The 17724-nt window shown below is 39.5% G+C and overlaps 1 protein-coding gene across 3 annotated transcripts in view; it reads left to right on the top strand.

The window, feature by feature from the left end:
• The window catches only part of NEK6 (NIMA related kinase 6), a 505633-nt gene that overhangs the window by 291970 nt on the left and 195939 nt on the right, over nt 1–17724 (top strand). For all 3 annotated transcript variants that reach the window (XM_029612256.1, XM_029612255.1, XM_029612257.1), the window contains exon 7: nt 9575–9683. In XM_029612256.1, coding sequence (XP_029468116.1) covers nt 9575–9683 — 109 coding nt within the window. The remainder of the gene's footprint in view (nt 1–9574; nt 9684–17724) is intronic.

The raw sequence follows: 17724 nt of genomic DNA, 5'->3' as shown, positions 1-17724 counted from the left end.
CAAAATCTTGTGGCGGCTGGTGCCATGGGGATTTTTTTTTTTTCACCCACATGTATTGCAAATGCAAAATATGCAGGTTAAACAACACACAAAGATTTAGAAATGAAATCCCTGTATGTATCCCATCCTGCCTGCCCCTGGTTCTGACCCTTTTTTCTGCAAAGGTGGGAACAGGACAATTTTCATGTTTACCTGTGGAAAATCTCTTTGAAGGTTACCCTTTAAGGGGACAGTTTTCAAATAACCTACATAATTGCTAACTCGATGCACAGGCTTTTTTTTACATGCGTACTTTATGTACATTTTGAAAGGGAAACTACCTGCATGATTTCCGTTTGATAATTAACAGCCAGACAGAAAACAGTTTAAAGTTTCCCCAACCTAAATATGTACCGAAGAGAAGAGCACTCTTTTTATTGTGGCTGAAAGGATGTAGGCGGTAGAAGCCATGTGTTGTGTCCATCAGTTCCCGACCCCTCTCGCCACCCTTCTTACGTCTTTGGCGACTCCCTCTTCGACTGCTGGAAGATTGACTGCCACGGCATCCTTTGAGTGATTCAGCAATAATGCATTTAAATAAATAATTCAGCAATTGTTTGCTTTTTATTTATGAAAAAGCAGTATCTACTGAATGAGATTATCTATAGGACTACATGTCCAGTTATCAGTAAAACTGCAGTATGTAAAGAGAAAGCCTGATCATTATTATTGAAAGACTAGAAAACAGATGAATAGTGTGAAGTAGGTTTATGTGATGTAAACTGATCTGTAAAATATACTGAAATGTGGAGAGAAAAAATTGTTCTCCAGATTTAAATAGGCCAAGGAAGTTGAAAAAATTAAAAAAAAAAAAATATCTACAAATATCATTTACAAAAGCTATTCATTTTACCACACCTTTAAGCTTTGAATATTAAATATATTTTAAGGAGGTATAGCCATAATATCCTACTCAAACAACCTATGAAATGAGTTGGATTCCTAAAATGAAATTTTAACCTAGGAAAACAATAAAACCAGTTGTAAAAAGTTATGAAAAATTATAATCTAGGTGCAATTGGGTTTATTAAGTCCCTAAAATTGACCAGTCTGAACCAAACTGTGAATTCCCTGACAACTTTTGGTATAGCTGCAGCATGGCAAATTTCAGCTAAATCAGTTCAGGGTATCTCTTGCAGCGGTTTGGGCTGGTCACAGCGTCTGGAACAGCCAAGGAAGACAGCAAGACTTGGTTGTTGTGATCAGGAACCAAGGTTTATTTACAGGAGTTCAAAGAAACAGCAAAACAAAACAATAGCTCAAAGAAACAGCAAAACAAAACAGTAGCTCTTAAAAAATGGCACGGGCCATCCATTGCTCCTACCATGTGATAGGGGCCAGCCAATGGCACTGATAGCCCCTGTCACATGGTAAGGGCAAAGGGCCATTGGCGCCATTTTGATTAGTGGCAGCCGATGGCCCGAGAGTGGGAGATCGCTCCTGGGACCCCCGCTGGACCACCAGGTACTTTAGGAAAGTTTGGGGGGGGGGGTCGGGAAGGTGGGGGATTGTAAATAATTAGATCTACAGTGTCGGGGTGGGTTTGGGGTTTTTTTCTGTGTGCCTTTTCTCCCCCTCCCCCCCCCAATGATAAGAAAACCATACATGACAGATTAAAAAATATCGTACGATATTTTCATCCATCAGAAAAACGATGCACATCCCTAATGATGACTAATATAGAGGTTGATATTCAGCAGGCCAGTGAGTTGGGAAAATTATGCGGGTAACTTAATGCGGATATTCAGCTCTTTTTAGTCAGATGCTGTAAGTCTGCTGCCGAATATATCCAGGTAAGTTTAGGACAGTGATTTTTCTGATCAGACTTACCTGGCCAAGTTTATCTAGCTAGTGATGAATATTTGCACTAGCTGGATAAAGTTTAGCCATGCACCCAGAACACGCCCCTTCCCGCCTTGCCTGCTTTTATCCGGCTTAATTCTAGCTAAGAATGGCATAAGAGGTAATATTGAAAGATTTATGCTGTTGTTGTGTGTAAAATTAGCACATATGCATGTAATTAGCATATATATAATTTTATAAACCATGAGAGCATGCATGTACTTGCAGGGTTGTGTATAAATATTAACAGGGAAACAAAGGAATGTTTTAGGGGTGTTCCAAGGTGGGGTTCATAAGTATGAGCACAAGTTGCTATTTTACAAGCAGTATACATGCATACATTACCAAACTTGTCCTTATGCTTTTACACCTGCTAGTTGACATGTGCATTTGAAATCGTACTTGTTTGTAGGTTTTGGGTGGGTGGATCTAAGTGACGGTTTGGGTGACATGGAAGTATTGGCAGAACTGGTTAGTAGATATTTTTTGAATTGGAGTAGGCTCATATTCGATAAAACACCTGCCTCCATGTTTAATTCTGGATTATGTATACATTGTTCTAATTCTTACATGTGAAAACAATATATGTGTGTAATTTTATAAAATGGGTAGAGTAAATGTATAGGCATGTTCCTGTATTACAAGTTTGTGCATATACTGAAACATACATGCATACTTTTGGGGGCAGAAATATATATTTTTTTAATAAACTGTGGTTCCCACCACACAGCTTACAAAATATTAGCATAAATCTCCATAGGCCAACATACACGCACAAATGGTGTGCTGTGGACAGTTTTGAAAGTTGGGCTTTTACCTGAGTAAAGTTTTACCGATGAGAGAGTTGGGAAATACAAATCTCTGGGTTTTACTGGCTTATTGAATACCTTGTAAAGATTGCCTGGTAAGGGACCCGTTACGTTGATTTTAAAAAATATGTACAGGTTCCGATGGGAACTGTTGTTTGATCAGAATAAAAGCTACGTGTTGAATTTCCAACAAGTTTGCTAAAGACACTGTACTGGCAGTACTGGAGTAGACTGAACAAGCAAAAAATAAAAAAGGAAGCAGGAGAGCCAAGATGGTGGCCGACTGAAAAGACATCATTTGGGAATTCCATCTCTGCTAGCTATTTTTTGTTTCTATAATGCCTCATACTATAGAGAAATGGCAAATTAAAGGAAAATACCCCAGCTATTCCCTTGACTGGTCCTGCACAGAAGATGATTGATGGGTTCCTTACCCCAACATCAGGATTTTCTCCAGGTGCAATGTCCTTAATGGTGAGCGCCGAGGAGTGAGCGGTGTCACAGCTGGATTTTCAAACATCTTTCAGTCTTGGAGCTCCATCATGCCACGGTTCACTGGGAGAGAATTTGTCTATGTGTGGTCCGCATGATTCAATGCTTGACTCTACGGCTTTGGCTGGGGAGTCCTCTTCGAGTATCGCGAGAGCCGGGATGGGAAGTGCAGCAGAGAGAATGTTGCTGCCCGGGAGCACGACAGGCCTCACTGGAGGGAGGTGGAAATGGAGGCCCCTCGTCCTAGCTTCTGCAGCTTTGGTTGGTGAAGGACTCGCTGGAAATTTTTATCTCAAGGAATCTCAGCAAATCAGGGTTGGTGATTACTATCCACCAGATTAAGTTGGTAAAACCTGATGTGATTACTCTGGAAACTGTTTGGGTAGCTCTTGTTTCCCTAGAAAAGTCTATTTCTTCTTTAGTTTCTGTGACTTCTGATATTCATCAGCACATTCAAGTTACTGAGACTTCAGGCACTAAACAAAAGAAAAAATTAGACTTCCATAAGTAGGTTACTCAAATACAGAATACTCAGTTTAATTTGGTTCAGGGTAGTTTGGTGCATGCAAAGAAACTAGCAAATATGAGAACTCTATTAGATATTTAAACCTGATAGTACTGAATTTTCCAATTTTGGATTACATTTCACCATTGGATCAGTTTAAAAAATATATGTTGGAATTATTGAAGATTTCCTCTGAGGCAGTTCCACCTATTGCCAAAGTATATTTTTTGCATATTGAGAAAAGAGGTGATCTAGCTAATATATCTCTGGAGAATGCTCAAATGATTTGACTGATTTATTAGAGAATTCAGAGTAGTTCCAGGTGACTACAAAGAGGGTACTCTCTTAGGGGTAGATTTTAAAAGAAGCGCACGCGGTCTACATGTGTGTGAGCTACCCGGCGTGCGCACGTGTACGCCCGATTTTATAAAATGCGCGCGCAAGGGGGTGCACAATTATGCAGCTTGCGTGCACCGAGCCGCGCTGCCTTCCCCCATTCCCTTCCCCCTAACCTGACCTTCCCACCCCTTCCCCTAACCTTTCCCCCCCTAGCCCTACTCTAACTTCTCCCAAAATTATTATCTTACCTTTTGCGAGTTGTGCGCGATGGCAGCTTGCTGGCACGCGATCCTCCGACACAACAGCAATGGCCACTCTGTCAGAGGCCTCTGGCCCCACCACCACCCCACCCCCAGACCGCCCCTTTAGTAAAGCCCCGGGACTTCCACGCGTCCCGGGGCTTTACACGCGTTGCTGGGCCTTTTTAAAATTGGCCCGGCGTGCGTAACCCTTTTAAAATCCAGCCCTTAGTTTCTTTCGTTATTCCTCAAAACTCAGATTTAGTAATGAAACAGTTTCTTCATAACAGGCATATTCTATATTGTGGACAGAAAATATGGATCTATCTTGATTTCACTAGGTCCACTCAAGAGCAGAGAAAAAGCATTTTAGCTGTGTACCAGGAAGCCTTGGATCTTGCTGCACAGTTTGTCAGCTATCCAGGTAAATGCATTTTGAAATTGCATAATGTTAGATATGTGTATTCCGAGTCTTTTCAATTGAGGTTTTTTTCTGGATTCTCACAAATCACTGGTGGCTAATGTTAACTAATCAGGTTGTCATATTAAGATATATATATATATATATATATATATATATATATATACAAGCGGATTGTGATAAATTGCAGGAAGACCTTGTGAGACTGGAAAATTGGGCATCCAAATGGCAGATGAAATTTAATGTGGATAAGTGCAAGGTGATGCATATAGGGAAAAATAACCCATGCTATAGTTACACAATGTCAGGTTCCATATTAGGAGCTACCACCCAAGAAAGAGATCTAGGCGTCATAGTGGATAACACATTGAAATCGTTGGTTCAGTGTGCTGCGGCAGTCAAAAAAGTAAACAGAATGTTAGGAATTATTAGAAAGGGAATGGTGAATAAAATGGAAAATGTCATAATGCCTCTGTATCGCTCCATGGTGAGAACGCACCTTGAATACTGTGTACAATTCTGGTCGCCGCATCTCAAAAAAAGATATAGTTGCGATGGAGAAGATACAGAGAAGGGCGACCAAAATGATAAAGGGGATGGACAGCTCCCCTATGAGGAAAGACTAAAGAGGTTAGGACTGTTCAGCTTCAGGAAGAGACGGCTGAGGGGGGATATAATAGAGGTGTTTAAAATCATGAGAGGTCTAGAATGGGTAGATGTGAATTGGTTATTTATGCTTTCAGATAATAGAAAGACTAGGGGGCACTCCATGAAGTTGGCATGTAGCACATTTAAAACTAATCGGAGAAAGTTCTTTTTCACTCAGTGCACAATTAAACTCTGGAATTTGTTGCCAGGGGATGTGGTTAGTGCAGTTGGGTTTAAAAAAGGATTGGATAAGTTCTTGGAGAAGTCCAAACCTGCTATTAAGTTGACTTAGAAAATAGTCACTGCTATTACTAGCAACAGTAGCATGGAATAGACTTAGTTTTTGGGTACTTGCCAGATTCTTATGGCCTGGATTGGCCACTAAAGTTAGTGGACCTTTGGTCTGACCCAGTATGGCATGTTCTTATGTTCTTATATGATGCGGTTTATTTTCATTTTCTTTTTTCATATTTCTAGGTTCTCTCACTTGGATTTTATTTTGGTTCCTCCTTTTTTTTTTTGTATTGAGATGTCTACTAAGTATATAGGGTTTTTTTTTTTTTTTTCTTTTTCTTTTTCTGTTAATTATAAATCTTTTTTTATGATGGTTCACCTCACTTGCTGTAATAAGTTGTGTTAAAATGTGAAATTACATTAAAAATAAAGTATAAAAAAAGCAAGTGGAAAAGATGAATGTGAGCAAATAGTTGTTTATCTGATCTTTCAGCTGAGCTGAGGGAGCAGTTGTTTATTAGGGTAGTGGTTCTCAATGAGGTTCTCGGGACCTGTCTGGCTTTTAGACATAGATATCAGGACAGGGTGGCTCCTGGGCTCGGAACTACTGATTAGGGCACCCAGTAAATGCCAACAGTAAATAAATAGGGTAACCTGTCCAGAAATGAATAGACTTACACATTTAAAATTGTCCAGGTCAGTCTGCCAAAAGAAAACTAAATTATTAATCAACATTTATGTTTAAAAAGTTGTCTCTTCCTCCATTACAAACCCCACGACATTTTTATATTAAGACATGCAGCAGATTGAAAGACAACAGAACCTGCTAAAACACTGCATAGGTACAAGGGAAACTAAAAACATGGCTACATTTCTGTCTTCTGCATTTATTTATCTATCTATCTGTCTATCTATCTATTTATGTATTTGCTTTGATTTATATTCTGCCTTTCAGCCACTTCAAAGTGGACTACATTCAGGTACTGGAGGTATTTCCCTGTCCCCAGAGGACTCACAATCTAAGGGCTCTATTTACAGAAAATGAAAGAGAACCTTTAGAGGTCTATATTTAAATGTCATTTAGACAGATAACGTAAAGTTATCCATCCGAATAGCTTACCTGGTTATATTCAGCCCTTATCTGGCTAAATTCTAGCTGAATAAAACAGGGATGGGTAAGAGGTGTTCTTGGAAGGAGGGGAGTTAGCTATATAAGTTAACTGGTTACCTTCTGTGGCTAACTCTCTTCAGGCAGTAGGGATGCTCTAAAGTTAGCCAGTTATACATAACCAGCTAACTTTAAAGTAGCAGGGTATATTCAGTAGTGTGACTGTGCAGTTCAATATACCCTGCTAGTTAGCTGGCTCAGCAGCTGAGTATGGACCCTGTAATAAATAGCCCCCCAAATATATATCTGAGGCAATGTAAGCTGAAGTGACTTGCCAAAGGTTACAAGGATCAGGAAGTGGATTTGAACCTTTGCTTCCCTGGTTTGTGGCCTGAGGCTCTAACCACTAGGCTACTTCTCCACTCGGCTACTGAGTCACTCCCATTCTTCACCAGGCATTATAAAACTGATATAACAAGATATAACATTCTTGTTATATCTTGGGAAGCTAGGCTTTCTTTTAAATGTCAGCTGTATCTTGTTGGATGAGATGACATTTAGAAAATTATCACTTTTGGTCTTGGTATATCCTCTCCTAAACACCTTAATGAGAATTGGGTTACTATTATGAAGTATATAACTTGTTCTGTGCATCTCTTTAAGATTTTGTTCTGTGTTGATTTGAACAGTGAGAAATTGCAGACACAATTCCTTACTGTCAAATTCTTTTTCTTTTTATCAGTGGAATAGATTGTTTCACCCTTCCCTCCCTGATCAGGATGTTGATTTTTGTCATCAATTGTTGTTTAAACAAGACCTGGAACAGTGGGATGCTGAAAGTTGAAACTGTATCTGTCCTTAGGCATCAAATGTCTACCGTATGTTCTGGGACCAGACAGAAGCATAGTAATGTTGTTCCTGACGTATAGATTATTTTCATTTGGATCTTTGTTTTTCCAATCAGTTAGATGGAAATAATTGTATATATTGTACTGTTTTTAATCACTGTGGCAGTCATGCCTTGTACTAATTTATACCTGAATGCTGAGATTGACAATTAGTTCAGACAGCTACCACTACCTTTATATGACTGTTGTCATGGAATGTAGAAGTAAAAAATAATTGCCCTTTGTGTACAGTGCTGTATTGCTAAACCATAAGCATCAATCAGTAATACGTGTTTCATATCAATTCAGAATGTTGCTGTTGAGTCTTATTTTGTTTTTAATCCTTAAACGGCCCCTCTGTGATTCCTCTGACTCCTTCCTGGGAACAGGCATATATGGAGTAGTGATGCAAATTACCGCACATGGATTGGGATATGTCTGGCTTGTGTGTGTGTGTGTGTGTGTGTGTGTGTGTACAGCAACACACAACGCTGATAAAGGTCACACGTGCTAGTAAAATAGCCAAATTCAATTGTGAGCACTGTGGGATTTGACTCTGATTTTGAGCGAGGCGAGTCCCACAGTAAACTGATTGTATTGGCCCCTGACAAAGGCATAGTCTAACAAAACACTGGTGTTGGGCTACCAGCAGTTTCATTACCCGATTACCTGTTATCCTTGTGACATTTGTCATGTTGTCCAGTTTGGGGGAATTAATAACTTTTGACAGTCACAGATAACTGTATAACTTTGGCTTTTTCAGTCATTTATATAAAATATGTTTGGATATATCTTTTTTGTTTTAAAAAAATTATAAAATATGAGGCACTTCACTTATAATGGTATATGATTAGATAAAAGTACATTGGTAGTCAGTCGAATGACTGTTGTGTTTTCCAGCACTCCATTACTTAATTGCACTGAGTTTGATACCTAGGGACCTTTGGTTTCAGTTGTTTTGTTTTTCCTGGGACTTTATCAGTGTTTATAATAAACAAAAATGGGAGAAAATGATTGGAAAAAATGAGTCAGTTTTTCTACTGATTTTTTTTTCAGTTCTATTTGTTATAAACTGATAAATTGCCAGGAAAAATTAAAAAAAAAACAGAAAATGATAATCATATCATACATTTATTGGTTTTAAGAGGTACTCACATTTCAGTTTTGCTGTCATGCTGTGGGTATGACATCATAAGCAACATGGACCAATTGGATCCAGTTATTATAAGGTGGTATACCACAATGTTTTAGGGAGATTGTGAGGAAATTTCTTAAAGGATTCCAAAATGCAGTGTCTTACTATCTGCTACAGCTGCTTATTTCCATCGCACTACTAGACACATGCAGCACTGCACAGATATGCATAAGAGATATTCTCTGCTCCCTGGAGTTTATTATCTATTCAAGACACACGAACAGGACAAATAAAAGGCTTTTGGAAATGTGTTTAGTATGAAATCACATTTACTGTAATAAAGATTGTGCCAACTGATGAGCACTTGGTCCTAAAAGAATATTACTTCAAATCATACAAAGACATGTCTAAGTAGATTTATTTTTCACATGCTTGTTCTTTTAAACTGGAGAGGTTTTCTTTCATTTACATTGTAGGATTTGTTTTTTTTCCCTCTGTGAATAGATTCTCTGAGAATAATCAACATAAATTGAAGGTGTTTCTTTAAAGCAAATCCAGTTGCTGCTGGAGGCAAAAATGCTCCTAACATTTGTTGTTTTGAGGCATTAAATATGTTTTGCAAAGCAGTTAGTAACATTAATGCTAATTATAATCGGTGCCCATTCAAAAAATGTCAGACCTACTTACGTTTAGTTTTCATAGCAGTTGTTAATTAAGGAGTTTATCTAGATCAGGAAGGATTACATGTTAGCAAAATATAAACAGTGTATGATTGGTAAGTCTTATTGTTTGAACAAAAATAACAGCTGACTAGCCCAACTCTGGAGCAAGATGGTACTTTGCCTGTTAACCGATATTTTTTATTTACTTCCACAGTATTTTAAAAAGCAGAAGCGGTTAATTCCAGAAAGAACGATATGGAAATATTTTGTGCAGTTATGCAGCGCAGTGGAACACATGCACTCCCGCAGGGTGATGCACAGAGGTACTATTAATCCATTCTCTTTTTTTCTTCACTGAATAATAATATAATGTTCCAATTAGTAAGTGCCTGCATTCAAAAACAATTAAGTTGATGGTCTACCAATGCATGTTTATATAGTGTGCGATATCCTGGAAGATGGAATTCCTTTTTCTTTTCCTGTATTTTTTTTTTTTTTTTAGCCTTTTTGAATTCAGTATGAAATGATCATAATGAACATGAGCTGTTCTGCATTCCAGACACTAATATTAAGTAGAAATGTTGAACCTGCCATTAGGAGAGTGTCAGAATTAAAGAACTGAGACTAGGGGATATAGTGAACTCTGAAAGATAGTGTTCATTATACTTAGTATAACATTAACCAGGATATATGATGATCTTTCCTGCACACAAGGTTTGCTGAAATCTAAATGCAAATGTATTCCAGTTTTGTTTTGTTTTTATTTAGCCAACTTTTCGTCATTCCTTTCCATTTTCTAATTTAAGAGCTTCTCAGTGGGATGGGCTTTGTCCAAATACTTTGTTTAACTAAAGAGTTTTCTGTGGAATTTGGCACAAGAAATTCAGATGTTGGTTGAGTTGCAAAATACTTGCATGTGTGCTATCCTTGACTTACTTTTCCCCTACAGATAGTTAAAATGTGGAAGGAGTCTTGATGACTGTAAAGGAGTGCATATCAGGATCCCACTTAAATGACCAGGACCAGGCATTTAGCCTGGTCCATCTTAAGGCAGCCCAGAAGGGAATTTTGGTCCTCGGGCATTTTCCTAAGCAGGTGACTAATAGGGATTTGCATTCACTGGGTCATTCATTTCATTTGATTTGTGGGTACATGTATACCTTACAAATATATGATGTGCTCGTAAGAATGATGGCATGTGCGTAATCGTTAATAAAATTCATGCTTACCATACATTTACAAGGTATGAGTGTATCCACAAAACGAATGAAATGAATGGCCCAATTAATGCACATCCCTAGTGAATAAGAGAGTAAGCCCAGTAGGGAACAGAAAGGCTTTGGGGACAAGGAGAAGGCACCTCCTACTACAGGATTTAACCTATTGCTCTAACCTTTTGATTTAGCACTGCTGAGGTAAGCAGATCTTTTCTGGCTGGTTTTTTGTTGTTGTTGTTGTTGTTATATTTTAAATAAAGCTGATTCTGCAGAGAAGAGGCCGGAGTCCAGACTACTCTATCCTCTGGCAAGCCAAAGATCACTCACATGTCATTACATATGGTGGAAGCAGTGGGACATCTGTCCTAAAACATCTGCATCGAGCAGAGACCCACACTAAAAACAAAACTTTGGGGCCTGTTTCTGCTTTAAGTGTCTGCACAGATCAGAAATCTGTGCTAAAGCATTTCTGCCATAAGTGCCAGCACAGAGCAGAGAACCGTGTTAAAAAGAACATTTATTTTTCCTGGGGCTTGGTTACATCAGCCTTGAAATTACATACAGCAGGCCAAGGGGGCTAGCTCTGCCCAGATAGTGAGGGACATACAGTGAGTCTGAGCCAGACATGCCAGAAATGAAAAAAAGTAGAGAAGTCTTTTTTTTTTTGCTGTGTGCTTGATCAGGGCGATGGTCCTCAGGGATCCAAAAAGCCTTGATTACAGCAGAGCACCTGCAAAACCAAGCATGGAAGTTTTACTGTGGACTCCCATAGAGGGGCAGCAGCAACCACAGGCTGTGATACAGACTCAGTACAGCCAGCAGCAGGTGCTGTAAAAACAGTTTAATCAACAACAGCTGTTGATGACCTAGATAACACAAACTGTGCAAGCTGATACAATCTGGCATATCTCTTACGCCTATGTTTCCTAAAATGGTCCTAGGGGAGGACCTAGAAGAGGAGGTGATCCCCCAACAATGAGGAGGTCAAAGGGAACAATGCTGGCATAGCAAGACAGACTATGAGAGAAGTTCTGTGAATGATAAGAAAGAAAGGAAAATCTGCACATGGAGAAGACCCAGAGAAAGAAGATCAAAGGACTTAGACCCACAGGCATGCCTCCCTTGCAGAGAAAGAGAGGGCCACTTTGCCAAATAAAATATCCTGGACTGAAGACGAAAATGAGTGCTAACCTGACAACACCCCATGGTTGTAGCTTTGTGGATACTTTTCACCCTGGCCTAGAATCTTTTGTGGTCCTGGTTGAGCTAGATGCGGTACTTGCATGGGTTCTAATTGAGTCTGGAAGTAGAAAACCCCTCATTTGGAGTAACTTAGCCTACGCTTGTGGAGAAAGGAAAGATGCATATGAGTGGATCCAGAGTGGAGCAAAGAAAGCAATGGATGAAGGAATCTCTCCAATAATAATAGGAAACATGAAATATGAAACTGTGTGTAGAAATGGCAATAGAAAAAGACTAAAGGATGCATTTCCATGAGCCAGCAACATGATGGAAGCTTGATGCTGGGGAATTGGAAAAGGAGGAATTGACCTTGAGGGTATCCAACAGTTCTAGAAAAATGTGGAGAGGACTGGGATACTCTATGATTTGTATGTGATGTTGATCCTTATACAGGCGGCTGCTCTAAATACAAAGGGAAAAGTTAATTGGTTAACTGGAAAGATGTATGCGAAGGACTTCACGGTCTCTGCTTTGCATAATGATATGGATCACCTTGCATTTTTTCCAGGGCTCGTAGTCAACATTCATGTGGCTACACTAGACACCATAGCTAGGGCTCCAATATTTGGATGTTAATGTATAATGTTACCATTGCCATACCTTAGAAAAAAAAATTGTTCTACATTATTGTGCACATATGAACCTTTCAATTCCATACAGCTGATATATTTTTAAATGTAGTAACACGAAGATGGGCCGCTATCAGGTGTTAGACTGCTTTAAAACATTCCTTGTTGTGAAGGAAATAAATGTACTAAAGTTTTTGGGTTTTTTTATGTAGGACACATCTTTTGTAACAGAATTTTAAAAGATCACAGACTTTCCTCTAAACAATTGAACAGTTTCTATGAATACTGCAGCAGTTTTGATAGTGTTTTCCTTGAACTGCAGTTTGCTCAAGAGCTATTAGGATTTTGCCCATGCAGAGCATTACCTTTCAGAATCTAACTGTACAGTAAATCATACCATATACATATAGTAAATTGTTTCCAGACTATCAATACCATTGAAATATTCAATGAAGAAAAATAGAAGTCAGTACTTTAATGTTCACCATTTCAAACAAAGGCCATATACTTGATAAACAGTAGAAGCTGGGAATGTAGTACAGTTAAACATTTTAATTAAAATAGAAGTGCATTTTGTTAGTAGACAAGATTGTTACACACACACACAAATATATATATATATATATATATATAAAACCATGTATGATAATATTTAACTAATCCTTGTTGGTTTATAAACTCTGTTTTTATCTGGAATGCAGTTTGGAACAAACCAATTGCATACATGCTGTGACTTCATTAGCTGTTGCATGTATTGTGATATTTTTTTATATTCTGCCTTTTAGCCACTTGAAAGTGGATTACATTCAAATACTGTAGGTACTGTGTCAACTCACTTATTTAAAAGATTTGACTGCAAGCAATTCATTTTTTATCATGAATATGTATGACTACAAATGCTTTGTTTTCATATAAAGTGCACAGTAGATTTCACATGAAAGTTTAATTCATCAAAATGATTAACTAAAAACATAGGCCAGGATTCATCATTCTTCGCAGAATGATGAATCCTGCAAAAACGGGGGGTGGGGGGGGGCGAAGGGGGGCGGGCCTGCAAAAGCCCGCAGCCTTCACACCGAATAGCTCCACCGTGAAAGATGGTGCTATTCAGCGCGCTACTGCCGACGATAATGTTAGTAACATTATCGCTGGCAGCGAAGACACTGCTGATTCCTCCCCTCCCCGACTCCTCCCGTCCCCCTAATTTGCATGATATCGCAATCGAAAAGGCCCTTTTCGTAGGCGATATGGCCTTACCACGTGCATTAGGGCCCTAACGCATGCGATAAAGCTTTAGAAAATAACCCCCATAGTTAGCAAATTGGTTAGAAGTTGAGTAAAATGTCTAGTTGCTTGGAACCGCAAATGATGATGCATGAACCATAAAATATTGCAATCATCACTTAATTGCTTGTCACAAATGCATTATTTAATTTAAAAAAACTTTTATCTTGCTCAATTGCCAGTTCTAGGTGGGTGACAATATAATTCAATGAATATGTACAAACCCTTCTGCATCTTGATGAGGTACAGCAATGTTCAAATTTCGGAGACCCTCTTATTTATGGTTGGAAGCAGATCTATCGGATTAATTTGGCTATCAAAAGCAAGTAGAAATTGACATTTATAGATCGTAGGCCCAATGTTTTTAAAGGGTTTGTTTGATTTTGAATCCATGGGAAAACCGCACTGGAAGTAGAACCGATCGTGTATCAGGCTGCTGTCTTGTGTAATATACAGAACAATAAAAAATAGTGAGGGCCAATGCAATGATAAACTGATTACCAAAGTATTTTAATTAGAAAAGTTTGTTTTACAGTAGTTGAGTCTTCTGAAGAAGAAAAAAGAATATTGGTTGTTAGCATACATTTGACCCTGAAAACTATCAGCCTTTATAATACTCTCTCAACCCTGTCTAGCTGGACTCGCCAGTCTTGGGGGCTCCCATAATTGTGCAAAATTTCCCCTCCTCCCCACCTCCACTTCATGCAGTTCCCCAAACTTGACATGAAGGCTTCAAGTTATGGATAAGTAGATAACTGCAGATTTAGTTTCTTAAATCAATGTTCTCATTATATTCAACTGAGGTTCATCCATGTATATCATTAAATTTGGATTTGTCAATTGATTGATTCTGTTGGTCACCACCTTTCCATGGAAAGTGCCCTTCCAACTCAGTGAGGGTAAGGAGGGAGTCTCCATCCAGTCGTACATGCTGTGATTGGCACGATCTCCTCACTTTAACTTCTGGCATAGATATGAAGGCTCCACCCCTGCCTTCGATATGAAGGCTCCACCCCTGCCTTCTATCAAAACTTTTAAATTGTATGTTTTGTTTGTCTCAGTTGTGCTTGGAGCATGTGAGTGGGCTGCCCCGGCATATGTCATAAGCATAGATGCCAGTTCTTTGGATGCAGTGGGTGGTTGAGCACCCGCAATATGGAGTAAATTCCATTGTGTGCAGGGAGTAATAATGTGTGTTAGGTTTTCCACCTCCATTCTGAAAGGTTGGTTCCTATGATCATAAGTGAAGTGTGACAACTTTATTGAAATTTAACAGATAAACAAACAAAATCATATACATGCCTAGATGAATCCCTAGTTTTCATCACAGGCTCCAACAATGAATCCTCACTTGTTGGAGACTCCGCTTTCCTATTAGTTGTGACCATGCCCTTGTAACTCTTTTTTTTTTTTGTTTTTAAACCCTTTAACAATTTTCAGAAATATATGGCACAGGCAATGAAAGCACCATAGAACAGAAAGACAATGTGAATACATTGAAAGATACAGCAAAGCAGTGTGTGTAGTATAACAACAACCAGAGGGAGCTGAAACAGTACAACTAATGTCACCTCCAGAGAATCAGTCTAAGTCATAGTGTACAAGATAGGACTCCAGATCTGTCAAATTTTAAACCTCTTATTCATCGTTTTATAACATAATTTTTCGATATCCATGATACTATGCCTCTGAGCTTTCCAGTGCCCCAAATCCAGGTTAGATTTCCACTTGGTTGCAATGGTAAACTGGGCAGCTAAAAGAAGCTGCCCCATCAGAGGTCAAAATTTAACCGGTACCAAAGAGTCCTGCCAAATCCCCAGCAGGCGCAATTTAGGAAGAAGGTGAAACTCAACATTCAAAATAACAGCAATCTCCTTAGCCACTTCCCACTAGAACCAAGCCACCCCAGGGCAGTGCCACCATATATGAGTGTAGCTCCTGGGCTCCCTCAACCCCTCCAACAGGAGACAATGTACTCAGGGAATAAATTAGCATAATAGGCTGGCGTACGATAGGTTCTGTGGAGTAGCCATATCCCCAGTTCAACCCGCTTGCAGCACTTAGAGATTTTATGGGCAGAAGTCCACATCCCCTTCCAAGCTGTAACCATTAAGGAAAGACCCAAGTCTTCAATCCACTTGCCTATAAGTGAATTGGGAGTATTCTCCCCCTGCTTTTGCAGCAAGGCCACCCAATAGATATTAGTCACCCCCTTAATTGTTCCACTACCTAAACAGAGATAAGATTCCATTCTATCTAAAGGATGTAGCAGGTGTTGCTGATCAAGTTTACCCTTAAGTGCTCATCGAAGCTGTAAGAGGCATGAGAGGCAGCAGGTAACTCAAATTCCTCCACCAAATCATGGAAGGGAAGAAACCCCTCATCCCCCTATAGTTGAGCAACACAACGTAAACCCAATCTTCACCAGTAAGCAAAGTCTGGGTTAAATATACAACCAGAAATCAAAGGGTTCATATATATTGGGGACAAAGGGGAAATAAGGTCATCTCACTTTCCCACAAACTGAACCAACTGTCTTCACACTTGTAGAGTGTGAGCTACGAGTGGATTAGGGCAACATACCTGTCTACCCACCACGGAGGAGGAGGAGGACAGAAAAAGAAAGACTGGTAGATTTATCCTGCCAGCCTGCAACTTTTCCAAGGCCAGCCATACTGGGTTCCTATCACTGAACCAATAAATCAAACTCACCAGTTGAGCAGCCCAATAGTAAAGGCAGAAGTTAGGAAGTGCCAAATCCCCCTGACGCTTGGGTAGCCACAATGTACGTGGTTTTATTATAGCTGGCTTAAATTTCCAAATACATTTCCTGATTTGGCCATGTAATTCCTGGAACATTGAAGCTCGGACTAGACAGGGAACATGTTGAAAAGCGTTGGGCAGGATGACCATTTTTATTAAATTACTACATCCTGCCCAAAAGACCAGAATATCCTCCCAGCCTTTCAGGCATTGTTTCGCATCAACAAATAATGGAGCTAAATTAATCTCCAATAGATCTTTGTAGTCCTTGAGCATAAAAATCTCCAAATATTTAAATCCTTCTCAAACCTCGCGCATACCCATGAAGCCCCCAGGCACGCTTGCAGAGCCACTAAGGAGGAAAACCTCTAGTTTATCATAATGTAGTTTATAGTCAGACAAAGCCCCATAACGAGCCACCATTTCAAGGAAGAATGGCCTGGATCTAGTGGCCTCTGTCAGAAATAATAAGTCATTGGCATAGAGGGCCAACTTATGAACCCTGCCACCCATGGAAAAACCTTGAATATCAGGGTGAATTCTAATGGATTTAGCCAAAGCTTGACAGCTATTTTAAATAGCAGAAGGGAAAGTGGGCAACCTTGATGAGTGCTTCGCTGGATGGTGATAAATGATGTTAAACAACCATTAACACCCAGACGGGCACGAGGCCTCTTATATATGGCAACTATCCAGGCCAGAAACTTGTCAGGAAATCCCATAACCCGCAGGGTTGTAGACATAAAAGGCCACGAGACCTTGTTGAAAGCCTTTTCAGCATCCAGGGAAATCAACAAGCCCAAAAGACCTTGGCGTTGTGCCTTCTGCACAATGTTAAACATCTGCCTCATGTTATGGGTGGACACTGTCCCTTTAATGAAACCCATCTGGTCGGGGTGAATGAGCTGAGGCATGAAAGGCTCTATTCTAACTATAAAACTTTCATTAAAATTTGTATATCTGAATTTAATATTGAGATAGGTCTAAGAGATCTTTCCCTTTTTTATGGAGCAAGGTAACTGTAGCATCAGTCATGCTGCCCAGCCCCTCACCCTGATCTCCCGCGGTATTGAACATCCATTACAAAAAGGGAACAAGCTCAACTAGGTATTTCTTATAAATGTCAATAGGGTAGCCATGAGGTCTCTGACTCTTCTACCAGCTATGGCCTTAACTGCAGATTGAATTTCCAACCCCGTAATGGGTTCAGCTAATTTGGCAGCCTGAACCTCAGAAAGCCTAGACAAGGACAGAGAGGTAAGGAAACTCTGAAGATCATCTGTGTTCCC

Source organism: Rhinatrema bivittatum, chromosome 8, assembly GCF_901001135.1.
Source record: "Rhinatrema bivittatum chromosome 8, aRhiBiv1.1, whole genome shotgun sequence".
NCBI lineage: Eukaryota > Metazoa > Chordata > Amphibia > Gymnophiona > Rhinatrematidae > Rhinatrema > Rhinatrema bivittatum.
This window is presented reverse-complemented; position numbering and strand designations above follow the sequence as displayed.